The sequence below is a fragment of the Podarcis pityusensis genome (assembly GCF_964106645.2).
Source record: "Podarcis pityusensis genome assembly, chromosome: 7".
In the NCBI taxonomy this organism is placed as follows: domain Eukaryota; kingdom Metazoa; phylum Chordata; class Lepidosauria; order Squamata; family Lacertidae; genus Podarcis; species Podarcis pityusensis.
This window is the reverse complement of record NC_138031.1, coordinates 24,566,805-24,588,066: the sequence shown is the minus strand read 5'-3', so window position 1 is coordinate 24,588,066 and position 21,262 is coordinate 24,566,805. Positions and strand designations below refer to the sequence as shown.

Sequence of the window (21,262 nt, the reverse complement as noted above, 5' to 3'; positions counted from 1 at the left end):
CCTCACCTGCCTTCATAAAGTCAAAGCGGCTTCCAAGCATTAAAGCAGTGTCTGCCCCTGGCTAGCACGTCTTCCCTCATGGTGTGCAGGTCACCTGTGTGTGGCCCTCTAGCCTTCTCTATCTGGTCCTTGAGACACACAGGTCACCTAAACACAGAGTGTCAAGCCAGGAGTTTATATGCAGATACTGCTTTTAATTATTGGTAGCTGTTTAGATTTTATGAAGTCTTGTGAGATATAAATATTCTATATTAAAATCAATAAATATTCTATATTAAGAACCAGATGTTTTCCATACCTAGTGTATAGGAAGAAGACTGAGGGAGAAGTGTCATCCTATCAACATCATTCTCATGGTATAACAATAGAAAATACAGTGGTACCTCGGGTTAAGTACTTAATTCATTCCGGAGGTCTGTACGTAACCTGAAACTGTTCTTAACCTGAAGCACCACTTTAGCTAATGGGGCCACCTGCTGCTGCCGTGCCGCCAGAGCACAATTTCTGTTCTCATTCTGAAGCAAAGTTTTTAACCTGAAGCAATATTTCTGGGTTAGCAGAGTCTGTAACCTAAAGCGTATGTAACCTGAGGTACCACTGTATTGTTTGAGTCCTGCTTGTGTGCTTCACATAAGCAGCACTTTGTTGGCCACTGTGAGAATAGGATGCTGTTGGGCCATCGGCCTGATCCTGCAGGCTCTTCTCATGAGATATTGTTTCTTCTATTCACTTCCATGAAATGCTGACGACGCTTAACATCAGAATTGGTTCATTTTTGACCTTCTACTTTCCCAACTTCCTTTCCCTACCCAGATCATCAACTCAGTGGTTCTGCTGATTATACTGAGCGCCTTGACAGACCCCGGCCAGTACCACTTAACAACTGCTGAATTGGGGGGTGACTTTGAATTTATGGACGATGCCAGTAAGTATACGTCATTTCATTAGTAATTTACAAGCAGATCCCCATTAAATTGAACTGGTATTGTGCCAAGACAGCACTTTGAGAACCAGGTTTAGAATTTGCACAAAAAAGAAAGCCTTCCTCTTTTAAAAAAATAAAAAATCTTTTGACAAATACGCAGACATTAAAGATGAGTTTTGCGGAGAGGACTGCAACTGAAGCTGATTTATTGAAACCGGCTACCTTGTCTTTATTCTTGGAGATAACCTTGACAATGAAAGTCAGTGTAGGTTAATATAGCAGTTGAGGGAGGAGTTCTCCAGGTGCACACATTTTTTAAATGCTCTATTAGGCTCGACACATTTTGGAACAAATCCTTTTTTGGAGATGGTCTTCAGATAACAATTTTCAATCTGTTTTGTGAACTACGGTTGCTGCTTGCAAGTGGTCACATGGAAAAAGCCATTCTAGCAGGCTGCCGTTGAGGGAAAGGAAGGAAGCAGGGTCATTCCATGGGCCTTGTTCTGCCCTCCCTCCTTAGTCCTTTTTCCTTTTGCATCCTCTCTTTTAGCTTGTAAGCCCAGGGACCAATTTGCATCTTCAATTTATTTATTTTATAAAGTGTATACATTACTTGATTGTAAAAAAAAAACCACAACAACAACCTTCAAAGCAGTTTGCAAAAAGAATAAAACAATAAAAAATTGGTTAAAAGGAGAGTTAAAAACTACTATATAAAACATTCAGAAGAATTACCGGTAATCAGTGATAAACAGATGAAAACCTACTTTCTGAAACCTACCCATTTTTTAACTCAAATTTAATTTTAACCCCACTCCCCCCCCCATCACACTTTATGTCAGCACAACTTAATAGGTTTGAGGTATGGTTCCCCTTGATCACATACATAGTCCAACAAGACAACAACAAGAATCCACCAACAGCATACGAATCAATCTGGCTAACCTGATTAGAAACTACACACACACACACACACACACACACACACACACCCTCTCAAACACAAAATCAATTCTCACTACAGCCAACCAAAAACAACCAACCACCCCCTCAGCCACCCCCAACCTTTCTCACCACCAAGGAAATACAACAAGCAAATAGTAAGAGAACTAATACAAGTAACGCTGACACAAAACCCCACACATACACTAAGTAGAAGAGCAGAAGTATAACCACCAGCCCCCATCCCACTTACCATTCCCCCCTCACCCTCTTTCCCCCTCTTTTCTTCCTAATCGTTTAAACCAATTCATGCACCAAGAACTCATACATTGGCCGCTAATAATGAACCATATGTTTTAGATATTACTCCACATTTATTATGCTCTTTTTGTGATATACAAATGACATGAAAAAACTTGGTATACTTATTTGTATAACATTATTCCTGTTTATAAAACCCAATTACAAAAAGAAGACGAAACAGATGAAAACACATATCAACATTCTACATATTTGGGTAGACTTCTCTAAATAAAACTGTTTTAAGCACCCACCAAATAGAGCACAGTGAAGGAGCCTTCCTGATGTCAGTAGGCCAATAAGGAGATAGTTTCTTATAGTGCAATCCCATTTGTGTCTACTTGGAAGTAGATATCAATCGGACTTACTCCTAGGTAAGTTGTTATAAGATTCCAACATTAGTGTTATCACAATAGATGGTGCTTTTCCTGTTGAGTTAATCAGAGCTTTTATTACTCAAGTATATTTTATTAATTGAATAGTTTCATTTATCAACTTTCCCTCATTCCCCTGAGTGCCCATGTTTTGGAAAGATTGATCAGCAATACATAATATTAATGACTTAAAACTGTTTTTTTGTTTTGTTTTTATTTACACTAGTAGGGAGGTGAAAATGGAGACACCCTAAAACTGGCTTATAAAATGTCCCGTCAAAAAGAAAACTTTGAAGTACTCCTATCGAAACAGTAAAAAATAAATTAATTAAATGGTCAGGGCTCTAGTACTTACTGTACTTTTGTTTTGTCATTGTTAGTAGCCAAGAACATTATTCATATTTGTGTTCCCTTGGAAAGTATTGTGGTGATATCATTTTTGCTTCTGGGTGATTGGTACCCAGTACTAGCCCAGTGTCAATTTATTTAATGCAGTTTGAGACATAAGGTCCCCCCCCCCAAATGTATGTCTGCGTGTACATCCAAAGCTCAGAAAATAATACTGCTAAAATGCTGCTTTGGGGCTGGGGTGCCTTGCTTCATTCAAGTCTTAGGCCAAACTAGAGGCCATCATCACAGCTGCCTCCGATCATAAACTTTAAAAGAAAAGAGTAGCATTCATGTTCCCCCGCAGCTCATTCCAGAGCTCACTTGCAGCTAAGTATGTGGCAAAAGACGGCTTGAGACAAAACAAATGAGGAATGCCAAATGTTTAGGGCAAATCATATAAGCTTACATTAAGAACATCACTATTGAAAGAAAAGGCAAGGACATCAGCATTCATGGCACATTATCAAAAAAAGAAAATACACCACTACCCGCCCCCCCCCCAAAGCAAACAAGGACACAGATATCTGGAAATAGCTGCACACACCATCACAAAGCTAGACACATCCTAGACTTTTAAGTCCTCCAGCAGAGGACGCTCATGTATCAGAGGAATGCTGACACTATCAGAACTGAGGGAGAAGTGATTAGGCATGATACAACTTACTCTGAGACCAAAGGCAATCCAGTTTTGTCTTGTGCCAGTTCTTTCATACTTTTTGAACGGCGATGAGTCTTCCTTAAAAGAGGAGGAAAGGAATCTGATTCCTGCACCCTCTGATAGTGCACACATTCTTCAGATGTGTATATTTTGCTTCCTTCTGCTAATTACAAATCAAGTGTTGCATATTTTGTCAGCGTTTCCTTGCCACCTCTCGAAAGACCTTGGGATTAGAATTAGCTGAACCATTTCACCATGTACCAAAGATTGACTGGTTGTTTCTTTCAGATATGTGCATCGCTACTGCAATTTCTCTTCTTATGATCCTCATCTGTGCAATGGCCACATACGGCGCATATAAGGTAACACATGGCTTATGGCCCCTTATTCATTCAGTCGAAACCATCCCTGCATAAAAATTGAATACATAAAGCTGGTAGGCAAAACAGCTGATAAGTTTGTGGGGAAATAACAAGCTGTCATATTTACAGTGCCTTAACTGGGCATGTGGCCAACATCATGTGAAAAAACACCTATCCCTCCAAACTCCCATGGCAGGGCCAGAAGGGTCTTCATGTTTGCAGCCATCTGCCTGTTAAGGCATTCCAGATGCTAGAAAATATGTGGAAATGTCAACACAGGGGTGCCATTTGGGGAGAAGGGGTCATGATATGACTGACTTTTAATCTAAGTCTAATGAAATATTTATCTTTGTGATATCTCTTTTTCCTTATAGTTTGGTTCTTTTGTGAACTGCTTTGAACTCTCTGGGAAAGTAAAATTAAAGTGTGTTAGAATTTTCTAGATAACCATTAAGTTTCCTCTTTCTCTCTCTCTCTTTAACATACAGCAACATGCAGCCTGGATCATCCCTTTCTTCTGTTACCAAATATTTGATTTTGCACTCAACACCTTGGTCGCTATTAGCATACTTGTGTACCCAAGCACAATTCAGGATTACCTGCAGCAACTGGTAAGTCCCTTTCCCCCATTATTCATTGCTGTCCTTGAGAAACTAAGGGCAAAGCTTTGCAGCACAGTTTGTTCCTTTGTTCTAAACAAAACCCAAGGGAGGTTTGGATGAGTCATGGTTCTTATCTGCCATAGTTTTGGCTTTTGCAAAAACTCTAATATTCACATGTGAAAATGCCCCAAAGCTTTTATGTCTGTATCTAACTAACTCAGTAGCCGATTAAGTGCTTCTGCTAGTGCAAGGACTTCTTCTTGTGTGGAGAACTCCCAGAACAAATCTAGGGCATGCAGAAGTACCTGGTGACAGAAGAGGGAGGAAAAGTTCTGTTGCACAGCCAGAATCCTTGGGCTAGCAGAAGCGCTTCATTGAATACCACCCCAAATCTTAAAGAACCTTACGAGGTATCATTAGAAAAGTCAGTCTGACTTTGTTACATTTTACCTGCTTGAGCATAGCCCTGGGTTTTAGAGCATGTGCAGAGTTCCTTGCAGAAGAGAAGTCCTGGGAGAGAACATCTTTGCCTCCCTGGAAACATCTGATCAGGAGTCCAAAATGGAGGCTAAAGCCTCAAATATTTGTGGGACTCTTGAGATCAGTAAAAACTGGTATCTGTTCTTATTGTTATTTTGCCATTGACCCAAGCAAGTGCCATTTTTGGTGTCAGTGGACCTTTGGCTGACCATGAGGTTGTTCTGTCTCCTTAAAGACTCTAAACTTGGCATTACAAAAAAATATCACAGGTTCAGACCTATCAAGCCATCGTTAAACAAGAACTTGATGATGCCTAGGTGTTTGCTCAAAGACACTTTTCATACTTCACAGTGGGGGTGAATCCCCAAATGCTCTAGGTGGAGCTATATAAGAATACAAGAAAATGTCAAAGCAGACCAGATTAGACCACTGCTGTCTACGTGACTAGCAATGGCTTTCCAGGGTCTCAGCAAATGTCTTTTCCATCTTTGGCTCCTGCGTTAAGCAGGGGCTTGAACTCGATAGCCTGCAAAGCCATCTTCCAGCTCTAAGATGGGAGATGCCAGGGACAGAAACTGAAATCTTATTGATTGCAAAGCACCTGCTCTACCTTTATGGTTCTTCTCCATTTGACAGCAGGGAGAAATGTATTATCACATTGTTATATTACACATTTTAAAAAATCGCATCATGGTATTATGCATTCAAATGTATTATGCCTATAGATATGTCCATGGATCTTTACAAAATACTAATTTTATAGCAACGTTGCTTTAAAATATTTATTTATTTCGTAAAATCTATATGCTGCTTTATTGAATACAAAAATCTTCAAAGCCATTTAAAAAATACATTTTAATGCATTTGGATACATTTTGTGAGAACTGCATTAAAAAAACCTGGAAGTGCAAAAGTCCTAATAAAAGAATGTGAAATGTAAGGCTATTGTGCTATGGACTGCTTCTCCCCCTCTTTAAATCATTGAGCGCTGGAAGTAGACTGACACACAGTGCAATCATGCTTCATGATGCATTATAAGGCCAATGTGATTATGAAGAGGAAGAAGGATTAAAAGAGACAGAACGCACACTGCTCCTTGTCCCTTATATTTAGTTTTGCTCTGATCCTTAATTGCCAACCTGGTTACCATATGTGGACTTGTTTGTTTTAAACCCACAAGAATGCTGAATTAGCTCATAGCAGTCCAGAGAACAATGGAATAGACGGAAGAAGGAAAATAATGCAGTGCAGAATTTCTCTTTCTGTCCCCTCCAGAGAAATGTCTCTTGCTTCTTAATTCCCACCCCGTTCTCCATTGGCATGGGGTGCTAAATTCTAAATTATTTTATTTATTTTCTTCTGTTTATGAATTTCTTTCCATAAAATATCTAGAATGGATTTCACAGTAAAAAAATACCAACTTTAAAAATAATTTCATATGTAAAAACAATTTCAAATCAAATAGAGATATGGACTGTGATAAAGATTAATGGCTGCATGAACTGCAATAGCTTCATCAAGCATCAAATTTGAGAAACCAGAGGTCTTATTTACAGGATCTATTGGGATTCATCGTATTAAGCACCCCATTCATAGTGGCAGTGAGCTTAATGATGTGATGCTGGAATGCAAGCACTTACAAAACACTTCACTCAAGATTTTATTTTTCCCTGTGGCAAGCGTTCTTAAAAAGCGGAAATGGCTCCGACTCCCTCAGGGATTGGAAGAGATTTGGGTTTTTGCTGAGCTTGGATCCTGGCCATTCTCCTCTTTTGTTCATTTGTTTTTGTTTATAGTAAGTGCATGAGCTGGGTTACTTCAAAGAGAACTTTTACTAATGACAGGGTGACAATGGCAAGTCAAAGTCCTGCTTGTGCCAAGTTCTTCTTTCTTATTCTTTCCCTACAAGGCTGATGTTGATACATGTTCATTACCTAGAACATACAGGAGGTATTCTGCCATGCCCTAAGACAGGGGTCAGCAACCTTTTTCAGCCGTGGGCCGGTCCACCGTCTCTCAGACCATGTGGTGGACTGGACTATATTTTTTTGGGGGGGGGGATGAATGAATTCCTATGCCCCACAAATAACCCAGAGATGCATTTTAAATTAAAGCACACATTTTACTCATGTAAAAACACCAGGCAGGCCCCACAAATAACCCAGAGATGCATTTTAAATAAAAGGGCGCATCCCTGACTTTTTTCTGGCCCACGTAGGACCAGTCTGGATAGTTGGCCTTGGTGAAGATTTGACGTTTTCATCCCCCAAAAGTTTTTGATTTGGGTTTCTCCTGAAATGAGGCTGCATTTTAATGTTGTATTTTAATATTGTTTTTTAAGTTGTAGTTTAATCAGTTGTTTTTATACCTGGTGTTAGCCGCCCTGAGCCCAGTCTTGGCTGGGGAGGGTGGGGTATATTAAAACAAAAATTTAGTTTTATTTTTATTATTACTCATGTAAAAACACACTGATTCCTGAACTGTCCGTGCGCCAGATTGAGAAGACAATTGGGCCACATCCAGCTCACGGGCCTTAGGTTGCCTACCCCTGCCCTAAGATTATTGGGACAGGAATCTTGTTGTTGCAATTTTACACTCTGAAGTACCACATACATTAGAGGAAGGGAGGTCAGGAGATGTCGTGATGGCACGTGGGCTGCCTGGCAAGCAAGCAAGCAAGTGGAAGCCAGGAGGAGGGCGTGGAGCTGCAAGCTGGCGAGGAGCAAAACTCTCTGCAGGAAGAGAGCTATAGAGGGCAACTTGCTCAAAGTCCTCACTGGCCAACCCTGGCACCTGTCCATAAAAAAGCAGAACTTATCTCCCTCAGCTATCACCTGGCAGCAGCCATTCCATCGGGATACCTCAGTTGTATCATTAGTGATTGGATGGCCACCTGTCGTGGATGCTTAGTTGATATCCCTGCATTTCAGGGGGTTGGACTAGATGACCCTCAGATCCCTTCCACCTCTATGATTCTATGGTTCTGTAAGTTTTGCCAAAAGGACAGCTCCCTCGAATGCTTCCTGCCTCTGAACTGTTTCTGTGCCAGGGGCTCAATATGCACCACACTACTTAAGAACTGGCGCCTGAGTTTGTTTTCTTCCTCTTCCTTCCCTGGCCCTTTCACGTATGTGTTGTGTTTTTTAGATTATAAACCTGTGGGCAGGGAATATCTTGTTTTAATTGGCTCTGATAGCTTTTTTTGGTGGAAAAGCGGGACACAAATACTCTAATTGTGGGGTCCTTACAGTTCTGTCAGTGGTGGTTAAGAGCAGTGGACTCGTAATCTGGTGAACCGGGTTCACTTCCCCGCTCCTCCACACGCAGCTGCTGGGTGACCTTGGGCTGGTCACACTTCTCTGAAGTCTCTCAGCCCCATTCACCTCACAGAGTGTTTGTTGTGGGGGAGGAAAGGAAAGGAGATTGTTAGCTACTTTGAGACTCCTTAGGGTAGTGATAAAGCGGGATATCAGATCCAAACTCCTCCTCTTCTTCTTCCTCTTCTTCTTCTTCTTCTTCTTCCTCCTTCTGGGTACCACCATGGGGTCTTGGACATGAGTCCCATCTGCACAGTGGTTTTCCAAGTGGATCTCCCTGTTCATCACTACAGCTACGGTAGTGATCACTCATCAGTTTGCCCAGTGGCTGTCATCTGAAGCCACGTACTTCTCCCTGCAGCCGGGTGTAAACAAAACTCCACACATGGTCCAACTTTCAGTTGGGTTTGTTTTCCCAGCTTCAAAACAAGGCGGTGCTTTTATGTAACCTAGCTGAAGAAATTCCACATTTAGTTATACAGCACTGCCAGTAAATGGTTGCATCAGTAAATATTTCTTCATGTGTTTAACATGTGGACCTGCCACACTTCTGGACTACCCAAATATTCAGCAGCAAATCATTTGTCCGTTCATCTGCAGTATAGATTAAGACTTTACTGCTTTTCTTGTCCCAGTCATATATTTTAGCACAATCTTGGTGTTCAATTGTTTCATCTTTTTGAATTCTGAATTTGGGGCAAGTGCCGCTTTGTATATGGACAGCATAAACACACACAAATTCCTACATAAATGTTGCCAAATCTTGGCAGTAACTTCCTAGTGAACTACGTGGATAATAGAAGCCCTGCTGACCCACTAAGGATACCCAAAAAAAAAGATTTACCATTGACGCAACTACATTTTGTAAGAATCATTCTGCGTTCCTTTGTGCTGTGCAGTCAAAGGTTAATCCACTTTTTACCAGTATCACTCCACATGGTTTTACTATTTTCGCGATTCAAATAACACTCTTCAACATTTGTGTGTGAAATACAGTATCCTTTACCTGCTTCTAAGCTGGCAAAGTGATGGTGCCAGTTAAACAGGAACTTAGTTGCAACTTGTTTTGCTTTCCCCAATGGCCTTAGGTGGTCCTTGTCCACTTAGTCCCTTCTTTTTAACCCACATTCTGGAAACAAGGTGTAGATGTGAGTAAGTTGGGAGGGGAATAATCTTTTTCCATAGGTCTGGATGTTTATGGGGAGCCCTTGGACTCAGCTACATTGGCAAAGAAAAGGTGTTTTATATGCGTTCTTTATGCATTCTGACACTGTGACACCAGATGACGCTGTGGAGTTCCATTTTTTGCCAGCCCGATTTCTCATACAATGTTTGCAACACGTTAAACTGAAACGCTTCTTTGATATGTGTAGATCCAGCCCTTGCTAACAGACCTGTGCGGCACCTTTGAAGATCAAACAATTCAGGCTGCAATCTTGAACACACTTATTAGGGAGCAGTCCCCGTGGAATTCAGTGGTCTTATTTCTGACTAATGTATGGTTATTGTGGCTTTAGCCCTCATTAGAAATTGGGATGGTGGGGAGCCCTTCTGATACTGTGCTTGTGCATCTTTCAACCTTAGCATGGGAGGTTGCAGACTTCATCTTTGCACATCCTTAACTCAGGCTGCCCCAGTATAGTCACATCCATTGTCTTAGTAAAAATAGAGTATGTTAAACAGATGAAAAGGTTGCTTAGGGTGTGACAGGCAAGTGACTTTATGTTTTGGTGTGTAAGGCTTTCGGGTAATTTTCCTTCTGCAGAGGCAAAGCCAGAAGCGATCAAAATACTAGATCGGAACAAGAATAAGATGTATTTGTTTTTTTAAAGAAAGAAGCCGAGAGCAGAGTTGTGTAACATTTATCTCCAGTCTGTTACACGCCATCTGGTGAGATGAAACCATTGGAACACTTCAATGAAATTCAAGAAAAAGAAAACTTCTTGCCAGCAGCTGGCAAAAAAAGAAAGAAATTAATGCAAACAGGAGTATATATTTGTCTTGATTCAGTCTGAATATATTTGGCAATAATACCAAAGAATTAACAATAGCTTCAGAAACTCTGGGGAGAAGTTCTTCCATGTCCCCAACCCCTAGCCCCAGACATTAAGGCACAGGGAAAACATTAGGCCTCACAGGTAGGCCCCACTGGTGCCCTGGCAGCTGCCCAAGAATGCCATGTGTTGACCAACAGGCTACCATTAATAAATAAATAACGGCCTTATATTGTCATGTAAAGTATTCTATAACGAGAGAGGCGCACGATCATTATTACTAATTTTTCTTCTCCTTTTTTTGCAGCCTGGTAATTTTCCCTACAAGGAAGATATTATGTCTGTCAATCCCACATGTCTCATTGTGATTATTCTGCTTTTTATAAGTATCACCTTGGCTTTTAAGGTAAGCATGTATCTACAGAAACAAAGTTGTTGGAATGCATGATCATTCATCCCCCTGTGCACCAGTAGTTGCGAACCCAGGAAGACTGAAAAAAGCAGGGGTCACAGAGACAGTGACTTAGAAAACACCATGGTTACCAGAATGGCTGGCTCAAGAAGGAGAGAACCTCACATTTCCTGAGAACTGAAGTTGGCAGTGGGTCTTCCTTTTGGGTCTTTTCTCCCTGCACTTTCATGGAAAAATCTTTTGAAGCATCCCTGAGCTTCAGGGGTAGCTATGCAGATGATTACACAGTTGAGATGTTCTATAGCAGTGGCAGGGGAGCTTTTAGACTCCCAACTCTCATCAGCCCCAGGCTGCTCAGGGATGATGGGAGTCCAGCAACATCTGGAGGACCACAGTTTCCCTATCCCTGTTCTAAAATTCCATACCCATGCAGAAGTTCCCATGCTGCTTTTTGGATTGGATCCATGAAATAGCCGTTCCAAGCAAAGCATTGTAGAGGAATCTTCAGGAAGCAGAAGAGCATGTTCTCATTTTGAAATATGACCCATGACTACCTGCAGTGAGCATGCGACAGAGGCAAATGATTGCCTTTTGTCTGAATCTTGCTTGACTGCTCTAGCAAGAGTCTGATAAACAGCAATCAAGAGTGTGAGAAGCTGCTGTTCCTTAGCCCCACATTCCCAATGGTTGTTGTAGAAATATAATGGTTAAATGTGTAGTTGCCCTGTGGATTTGCTAGAATGAGCCACCAGCTGTGATGCACAAGTTAGCTAAGCTTGTACTGTATGGTTGGATTTTCGGTCCCATTTACTTCAAGAACATTAACTGGCTTAAATAAAAGTTTTCTGTCATAACAGGTTTTGCTGTTCAGGCTGAAAGTAGGTCAAGATTATCTCATTTTTTGGACAACCTTTTTGTTATTTGGAAATGGAAAACCCTTCAACGGGCAAAAATGGAGAAAGCAAGGCCAAGGCTGTTATTTTTTTAATTGGGAAGGTGGACATTAGCCTATATGTCCATTATAATGGCTGTGTCATTTTTTTGTTCCTTTGACTTGCTAAGTAAGAGGTACAAACTTGATGCATAAATTCAATCAGCTTCTGGTATTCTCATTTGCATTCCTTGTGTTTTGCATAAACCATGAATGTGCTCTGCAGATTTATGGATTCTGTATAATGAAATGAAATCCATAATCAAGTGCAGCATGTCCTCCACCATTGATAGATATAGCAGATAGCAGCATTTCCAGGAAATGAAATGAAACGGTACTGCATTTCAGTATTTCTGAGTTCATTCCCTTTTCCTAATAACAGCACCTGTCAAGTAGCAGAGGCAGACTGACATAATCACTGGGGATAGAACCAAAGGAAAGGTATCTTGAAAATAGACAGAATGGCAGAAGTATAGGCCCCAATTTATTTCTGCTGGAAAGTTATTCACCTTTTTTTAATTTCAAAGAGAGTTGAAGGCGATTTGAAAGCAGCTTCCCTTCTCATTGTGAAAACCGCATCGTTTCCCCAACAGGTTTTGCAGGGTTGGATTTTTAAAAATACCTTCCAACTATGTTAACCAGAGGCAAAAGTGGTATGATTGTTTACACCACAAGCAATGACCCGCTCTTTCAAATCACCCAGCGTTCTGCAAAATATTATCTGTAGCTAGACATAATTGGAGCAGCTAAATGTTGCCTGTAGTTCTTCAAACACATCTTCTACCACAATCCCCAAAAGCATCCTAAAATAAAACCTTTTAGGTTTTTTTCCTAGAACATATGTTCTTAATCTTTTTTTATACCTTTTTCTTGTACTGTCAGACTGGAATGGATCATCTGGAGCCAGAACACTCAACTTTATAAATGGAGCAAGATAATATTTTCAAACAAAATGGAATGGAATTTTACTTCTATCCTGAAACACTGCAAAGACAATGCAGAGTAAAGAATTTTGCCATGGCCTTGATCAGCCCCGTTCTGCTTTGCATCTAGACCATTCTCTTGCCTTCCATTTTGTTTGAATTTTTGGTGGTTATCTCCCATTTCTTATTATGACTTTGCATTCCGTGTATATCTGAATTATCACTGAGTTTGCCTTTAGCTTACGTCAGCTGTCACCAATGGTATGTAGGCCTGTGGGCAGATTTGAATGCTTTAGCAAATGCCATGGCTTTAATCTTTCCCGCACCCAATAGATCAGCACGCTTCCCTGAGACACAGAAAGAGAGAAAACATGCATGCACACACTTCGCTTTTACAAGCAATCTGGATAAAAGTCTGTTCAAATAAGAATTAGTCTGAGCCTTGAAAAGCACGTAGAGCTGAAAGAGGAAGTCACTCTTCCAACTTCCTCCTTCATCTCTATGTACTTTTCCAGTGCTGTTTTTCCAGAAAGAGAGGTGTTGGAACTCACCAAGAACATCTCCCTTGTTTCTCTTATAATGCCAATGGTGCCCACCCAAGAGGTGCCGGAACTGAGTTCCAGTGAGTTCCAGCTGGGGGGAAAAGCCCTGTACTTTTCAAAGGAGAAAAACGTAACCTCCCACACAATCTCATTAGGTCACAGGTTGAGACCTCAAGGGTACCACCAGGTGATGGTGATTCCTGACCTAAGTCCGGGGATGACATTTTAGTTTCCAATAACAGAACGACTGAATCTTCCCTTTATTTTAAATCCTGGTGCAGCTCTCATTACCGCACGGTGAAAATGCTACATTTTCAAGGCATTAATGATGAGATAGTATATGGATGCATTTAATGTCTTTTTGATATGGTAGTGTTGGAAAGTGTTGATCAGTAGCTAGAGGACTGTGTTCAGCTTGGTCAGTCAAAAATTAAACAAGCTTTGGAAACCCTTGCCAGAATGCATGACTCCTCAGACCTAGAAGATTACAAGTGCTCTGGCTAGCTTCTTTTTAATACTCTCTGCCAACAAATATTTCCAACTTTGGTAGACCAACAAGTTCCATGACTGAGATGTTCTTTGTAGGAAGTTCTAAGTATTTTTTATTCAGTATATTTTTTCCCCTTGCCCCATCCTTTTCTTTTAGGGTCGACAACAAGCATTTTCCTTTCTGTTTATACACAATATTTCAGATCTTGGAAGACTTGTTAGCTTTTTCCTCCGTCCTGCCACTGTTATCTTCTCTCCAGTATAAACGATTGATTTTATTTACTTACACAATTTAAATCCCAAACTCAAAAGTTATGATTGCTCTTCTACAATATACTTTTGTACCCGAAAATTTGTCCAGCTAGAGGAAAATAATATTATTTCCGAGTTTTGGCTATGCTTCTGCTAAATGCACTCTGGAATAGGATTATGTTTCTTTGTAACCATATTGCATTGCTGACCCAGTACCATTTGCAGGGAAAGTATAAGCCTCAACTCATTTTCTCAGCAATGCTATTTTTAAGCCACTTACCCCATCCCCTCTTATACTTGCTTGTATGAATTTTCGTTCCTCCCAATCCCACCCAATATTTCTCCGCTGTCAGCAAATTTCACAAGGTCTGCATATTGAAAATTTGTTTTGAATTAGTAAAAGTTCTGCCAGGCAGGGGGAAGATTCACACATGCCCTTCAGGGGGGAAAAAAGGCAAGGAGCAGCTATTCTGTTTGAAGTATATGTCTGTCTTACTTTTATTAAAGATTCATTTTAAATTTGCCATTGTTTATGAGCCAACAAATGAAGCCCACTCTGTGTTAGTAGCCCTTTAAAGCCTTGTAAAAACCAAACCACTGGATCCTATTAATCTTTGGCAGGCAGCAGAGCACTGCTTTGTGGTTTCCTGTACATAGAGAGTGTTTTATGTTTGGCCATCTCTACTTTCTTCTGCTGTATTCTTTTTTTGGAAAGGGGAAAAAAAAGACTTTTACCACATTGCATTTGCTTAAACCAAGATGAAATTGCCCCCCGCCCCCGCCCACTCTGCATTTACTCTCAAAAACACAGAAGCATTTGGAACAAAGAATGACCAATTAATTTTTTTATACTCATCATGGTATATAAGGTTACGGTCATTTTACAACTGGGAAAAGGAGGGTGCTACTAAAATTGAACTAAATAATAGGGAGTTGAATTATGCAGCTCTTTAACTGTATTCCAGGGTTTTTGCCTTACTTTCTTAGAAGAGAGTGTACAAGTTTTGTTTAAAATGCAATGTATAGACAGTGAAGGCATGCTCTATTTATTTATTTAAAATATTAAAAGGGCCCAAGGACCTTATGATGTTGAAATTTCATGGTCTTAATTTATGTAGCACTAATAGGCTCATTTGCGCTTTGAGATCCCCAAGCACCCCCAAGAAATGAGACACAGTGACACAGGATTTTAGTTTAAGTTATTGGGCAAAATTTAGGCCACAACTTTATTGAATACAGAATGTGAGTGGTATTGGCTTAGGCATTGGAATCACCAGACTATATTGGATTCCCAACTGCTTTCATGGTGAATCCGATAACAAGGGTGAAACACGGCCAGCAGGATGGGCTTGAGCTCCCCTCGGTGCCCCCGTGGGGTCCTGGTATGGCCCTAGGCCCAGCACTAGGACAAGACCCAGGCCAACACCGATTCCTTTAATGCAGCAGTTCTCAACCTGTGGGTCCCCAGATGTTGTTGGACTACAACTCCCATCTTCCCTGGCCACTGGTTATGCTGGCTAGGAATGATGGGAGTTGTAGTCCAACAGCATCTGGGGACCCACAGGTTGAGAAACACTGCGTTTAATGGAATACCCTTGAGCTTGGAGGGGTAGGTGATGGCCGCCACTTCCTCTCCCCACCATTGCTTATCCAATGCCTAACCGCCAAACCTTACAAAGTTGTGACGATTGCTACGGTGGTAGGCGAAAACCAAATGGTCCTGCCAATTCGCTAGATGGAAAAATTCCTACCAGGCCCCCATTACAAAACAGGCAACCAATGAAGACCATAGCAAGGCCAGACAAACCTAAATACAGTGGTACCTCGGGTTAAGTACTTAATTCGTTCTGGAGGTCCATACTTAACCTGAAACTGTTCTTAACCTGAGGTACCACTTTAGCTAATGGGACCTCCCACTGCCGCCGTGCCACCAGAGCACGATTTCTGTTCTCATCCTGAAGCAAAGTTCTTAAACTGAAGCACTATATCTGGGTTAGCAGAGTCTGTAACCTGAAGCGTATGTAACCTGAAGCGTATGTAACCCAAAGTACCACTGTAAAGGGAGGGCGGGCAGGGGATCTGCTGCGTGAAGGCAGAGAGGACTGGCAAATGACGCACAGGGTTATATATTGTTCCCCGGCCGCCCCCCAAGCCAAGAAATGGGCTTTAGGACCCAAGCAACCAGGGAACAACCAACCGGAGTGGAGCAGGGCATGGCCCTCCCACCCCAGCAGGTGGGGGGTGCTCTAAGGGCCCGAGTGCAACGCGATCCCTTTTTGTTGAGGAATCGATTTCACACATTATACAGATGGCCGGTTCAGAGGTAGCACTAAATGATATCTTCGTATTACATGAATAAACTGCAGTAAGCCTCATATTTGTACACCTCCCACTCCTTCTCAGGCTCGCAGAAGAGAAAGCGATCGAAATCTGTTGCTTTCTGTTTTAAACTAACCAGAGTTCCCCATTATAGCCAATCATTACATCCACAGAGGACTTTGGTAAATTTAAACCAAGGCTATTTCATTTAAACCAAGCCAGAATCAAACCATGATTTATAAACCTGGCTTGATCACTAACCATGGTTCGTAAACTAACTGGAGTTTCCCAACTTCCCACATAATCTAGCTGGCTTGAAATCAGAAGCAGATGTTTTTCCTATTTTTGACTGGCTCATGCCAGAGGTAACTGGAAACCCAAGGGTTGCCATGGTTTGTGCCCATAATGCTAAACCATAGTTTAGCATCACATCTGAACTGGCTCCGAATATATTATCTGAGTTTGCCACAAGGAGTACATTCAACAGGGAGATGTAAGATACACATGCTTTCAAACAGATTCATACTTTAGATATACGCTTCAGTGGGTATATATGCATGGCTGCTTCTCGTTTCCCATGAATAAATGAAAGTAATTCCAAAAGATAGCAGGTTCTGACTCCAAATAATAGTACCGGTATTTCAGGCTGTTAAGAGGACAATGGTTCCTCCTCACGCTTTGCACCTTCTTATGTTGAAAATGCTTCTATGTAGGAAAAGAGAAAAGACCCTGTGTCTAGATCTACATCTTTTTACTTTACGTTTCCGGGCACAATTCAAAGTGTTGGTGCTGACCTTTAAAGCCCTAAACACCCTTGGCCCATTTCCGAGGGCCTTCTGGTGGTTCCCTCCCTACAAGAAGCAAAGTCACAGGGAACCAGACAGAGGGCCTTCTCGGTAGTGGCGCCTGCCCTGTGGAACACCCTCCCACCAGATGTCAAAGAATCCTGTTTAGGGAAGTTTTTAATGTTTGATCTTTTACTGTGTTTTTAATATCTTGTTGGAAGCCGCCCAGAGTGGCTGGGGAAACCCAGCCAGATGGGCGGCGTATAAATAATAAGTTAGTAGTAGTAGGATTTTATTATATTCCATGCTGTTTGGTCTGTGGCTGTTTGTTTCTTTATACTGATTTTATTGTTTATGGCTTTTAACTTTGCAAGTTGCTCTAAGTACCGTCATAGGGATTGAAGTGCAGAGTATTAAATATTAAAATAAAATGAATGAAAATATAAAGTAGATAATTGCTGCATGCTTGTATGCATTGCTGCATGTGGAATAAGCATACATAGCAATTAATCGCAATTGAGTTCTTCTAAGGCTTCCTTCCCTTAAGCAACATCTGTCGTTCTGAGCACGAGTGGCAAACATTTGGCATCAACCTCTGTGGTTTTTATCCCTGCTCATCCATGAATAAACTCACTTTGTGACCCTCAGGCAAATTGCTGACTCTCAGCTTTAATTCGTGGCGTGCAAAAATAATTGGCTGCTTTTATATTTCACAGTGTTCTAAGGAGGCTGAGTGATCTAGATTGTAGAACACTTTGTACTTTAGAAGGCTGATATTCAGTCTTTAATAATGCTTTTCTATAGTGCTTTCATAAGAACATAACCCCACAATGTTGTAAACGATCCATATGGGGGCGTTTGACGCTTTACTCCATCTCATCAATCATTCTGGTTGCCCTTCTCTGAACCTTTTTCTGCTCTACAGTATCCTTTTTTTGAAGTGAGTTAACCAGAACTGTACACAGGATTCTAACTGTGTTCTTACCATAGATCTGTATAACTGCAAGTGAAAATTCACTCCCTTATTTTTGGATAGGAAAGGTATGCGCTGCAAAATAGGTCAGTGACTCAGCCTAATGGTTTTTCAGTAGAATAAAAGGCTTTTCGGGACAAATCAGCAGGAAATTTGCTGGGGCAAAATGAGTTTCCATTGCAAGGGCTCGGCATCTGCCTGTGTGTGTCCAATACATTTGGCTAGCATGCTGGTTTTAGCTGCTCATCTTCCCAAGCACGCGTAGGTGGTGTCTCTGGCTTCCATTTGCCTGTTGTGGGCGAGCTGGTGACCTCCTTGGTTAGGAAAACTTTGTTTGCTTGGTTTATACGGAACTACTACGAAGTAACAACATGCTTTGGGGGCTTAGCTGCAAGCACTGGTAGGTGGAACAATAGTGACTCCAGCAGCAAAGGTTTAAAAATGTTTGCAGAACAGTGAGAAGCCTAGGTTGCTGTGATTTTAATATAACAGTTGTAATTTTGTTCTAATACATTGGCTCAGGAGCAACTTAAGCTTCGCATTCCTGCATTTTTTGATTATGGCCTACATCTGGACTTCCTTGGGGAAAAGGTAAAGGGATATGCATTTGGACTCTCTGAACTCTGCATTTTCTGGTTTTGTAACATTTATAAGTTCCATCCATCTTTAGCCTTTGCCTTTGAGAGCTTGGTTTAAACAGAGCAATCCTATGTGTGTCTTTGTCTACTCAAAAGTAAGCCTCACTTAGTTCAATGGGACTCTCTTAGTTCAAGTGTGTATAGGATTAGAGCCAAAACCTAGGGTTCTGCAAGATTGGTTTGGACTCTGATTGGGTGCTTCAGAAAACAGATTGCCTCAGTCGGACTCCGTTCAAGCCTGCTTCATGTTGAACCCTCAACCTCATTCACTGCAGGGAAATTTTAAAAATCCACAGCTCTAACTTTTTCTTTTCATGGAAGTGGGTAAAATTTGCAGGCAAATTTTCTAGGGTGGATGAAGCCTGCCAAAGTGTAGGCAAAATAAGTCCAGGGGATTTTGCGCTGGGCACCTTGTTTGGGGAGGAATAGCTAAAAGGGATTTGCTTTCCAGGTAAAATCTTCCGCCCTGTTATAATGGAGCTCTGTCCGGTCTTGTGCTTGTTGTTCCTCCCCCCATCACCCATTCCCTAGTATGTTTAGAGACGTGACTTTTGCTTTAATGAAATACTTGTCTGTAGCATTTTTTGACATCAGGATAGCTGAGGTACAGCAAAGTATTTCAGGAGTCCCTGCTTTGAGTTGCACTGCTTCATAGAGATTCCCCTTCATCTCTCAGAGGCCAAAAATCCCTCTGAGGCATCGTACTTCACTTGGGAGTTCTCCAGATATCACATCCATACAACATCTGTTAAGTCTTTTAAAGCAGCCGTGCAAATAAGTCTATACAGGTGGAATAAATCCACATAAATTTTTAGAAGCCTCCCCTTTGACATCTTCAAAAAAGGACTTACTACAGCATTTTTCTCCTGTTGAGGAAGCCTTGCCTTCACAATGCATTTGCCAAACATGCCTGTCAAGGATTTGAACACCAGTGCATTGTACCTCTAAGGTAGGGGCACATCGAAAGAGTCATGCTCCATGACATCCATGGAAAAAAAATAATAATCCACTAATAGAAACTCGAGAACTCTTCCAGCCTGCAGTCAATTCGGACTCTCCATAGGTGACTCAGCTTTATGGTATCAAAATGCTCACCTGTTTTGGTTTTTTGCTACAACCAGTTAGTGTAATTGTTGTTGTTGTTGTTGTTGTTGTTGTTGTTGTTTATACCCTGCCCATCTGGCTGGGTTTCTCCAGTCACTCTGGGTGGCTCCCAACAAAAGATTAAAAATACATTAAAACATCAATCATTAAAAACTTCCCTAAACAGGGCTGCCTTCAGATTTCTTCTAAACGTCAGATAGTTATTTATTTCTTTGACATCTGATGGGAGGGCGTTCCACAGGGCGGGCGCCACTACCAAGAAGGCCCTCTGCCTGTTTCTCTGTAACTTCGCTTCTCGCAGTGAGGGAACTGCCGGAAGGAGACACTTCTTCAGGTATACTGGGCCGAGGCCATTTAGGGCTTTAAAGGCAACACTTTGAATTGTGCTCAGAAACGTTTGGACAGACTACCAAAAAACCCAACTTCTTAATCATCACGTAGCATGTTGCAATAAAGAATGTGTGGTAAAGAAAATCTGTTACAAATTCAACACATCTTCTTTCTCTGCCTCTTCTTCCTCACGCAGGCTTACCTGATCAGCTGCGTATGGAACTGTTATCGATACATTAACAACAGAAACAACTCGGATGTCCTGGTCTACATTACTACTAATGACACAGCGGTAAGGAAGTCAAAATTAAATGGGGCTCTGATGGCCTTTGGGTGTAGAATGTAGCCATGAAACCACTTTCTTGCCTAGCCTGTTGTTGTTGCTGTTGACTTCTGTTTCCAGTTACTTTGGGGGAGCTCCCATTTCTGATGCACTCAGGATGATGGTCGCACCTAGTACAGGTACTGTAATATCCTCTGGACCAAACGCCCCATCAGTGCATTGGTGTGGAGAAAGCAATGTCTTGCTTAGCTACATTGTAAACTGCTGCTTTCTAGAGCTGATTCACACAAACAGGATAGGCAAGCGTGGTTCCCTCTCATGCAAATTGCAGCTGAGTAATGAAGGGCTGTCAGCCAAATCAGTCTTTCTGCAAAAGAGATTAGAGTAATTCATCAGCTGTGGTTAAATGGAGGCTCCTCTCATGGCTCAGAGGCAATATGCTTGCTTGGGAACACCATTTGCTGGGGCGTGTGAGGGTTCAGCAGGTTCAGTCACAATAGGAAGCAATGGTTAATTTAACCCTGGAGGTGTTGAATTGCAGTGTGATAAAAAGGGAGAGGGCAGCATGAGAACCAAGTGCGCAGGCACAAAACTGATGCATAACTCCACTTAGTAAAGCCATAGTACACCCAAGGGATGTTCACTTTGCAGTCTTTTACAACCACCAGGCACAGACCTGTGTCTGTGCTATCCATGTTGTTTTGTGGAAAACAAGACAACTTTCAAACAGTTCTTGACTCTCTGCCTGCTCCTCCTGCTCCATGTCCTCTTCCTTCCTTAAACATTCTGTGGTCCCTGGAATCTAGGAAGCCCTGGGGGAAGAGAATGTGTCACAGTGACAAGTCCCTACCCCAAACATTGATGCATCCTATTCCGGAACATTTTAATGTCATTTCAGCAATAGAGCTGCTTTGTTATGACTAGGACCTCTGATGGT

At 41.6% G+C, this 21,262-nt stretch overlaps 1 protein-coding gene across 2 annotated transcripts in view; it reads left to right on the top strand.

Annotated features, from left to right (window-relative positions):
* LAPTM4B (lysosomal protein transmembrane 4 beta) overlaps window positions 1-21,262 on the top strand; it is a 50,706-nt gene that overhangs the window by 22,718 nt on the left and 6,726 nt on the right. For both annotated transcript variants that reach the window (XM_081013894.1, XM_081013893.1), the window contains exons 2-6: window positions 814-925; window positions 3,878-3,951; window positions 4,440-4,562; window positions 10,652-10,750; window positions 20,239-20,334. In XM_081013894.1, the coding sequence (XP_080870020.1) occupies window positions 814-925; window positions 3,878-3,951; window positions 4,440-4,562; window positions 10,652-10,750; window positions 20,239-20,334 (504 nt within the window). The remainder of the gene's footprint in view (window positions 1-813; window positions 926-3,877; window positions 3,952-4,439; window positions 4,563-10,651; window positions 10,751-20,238; window positions 20,335-21,262) is intronic.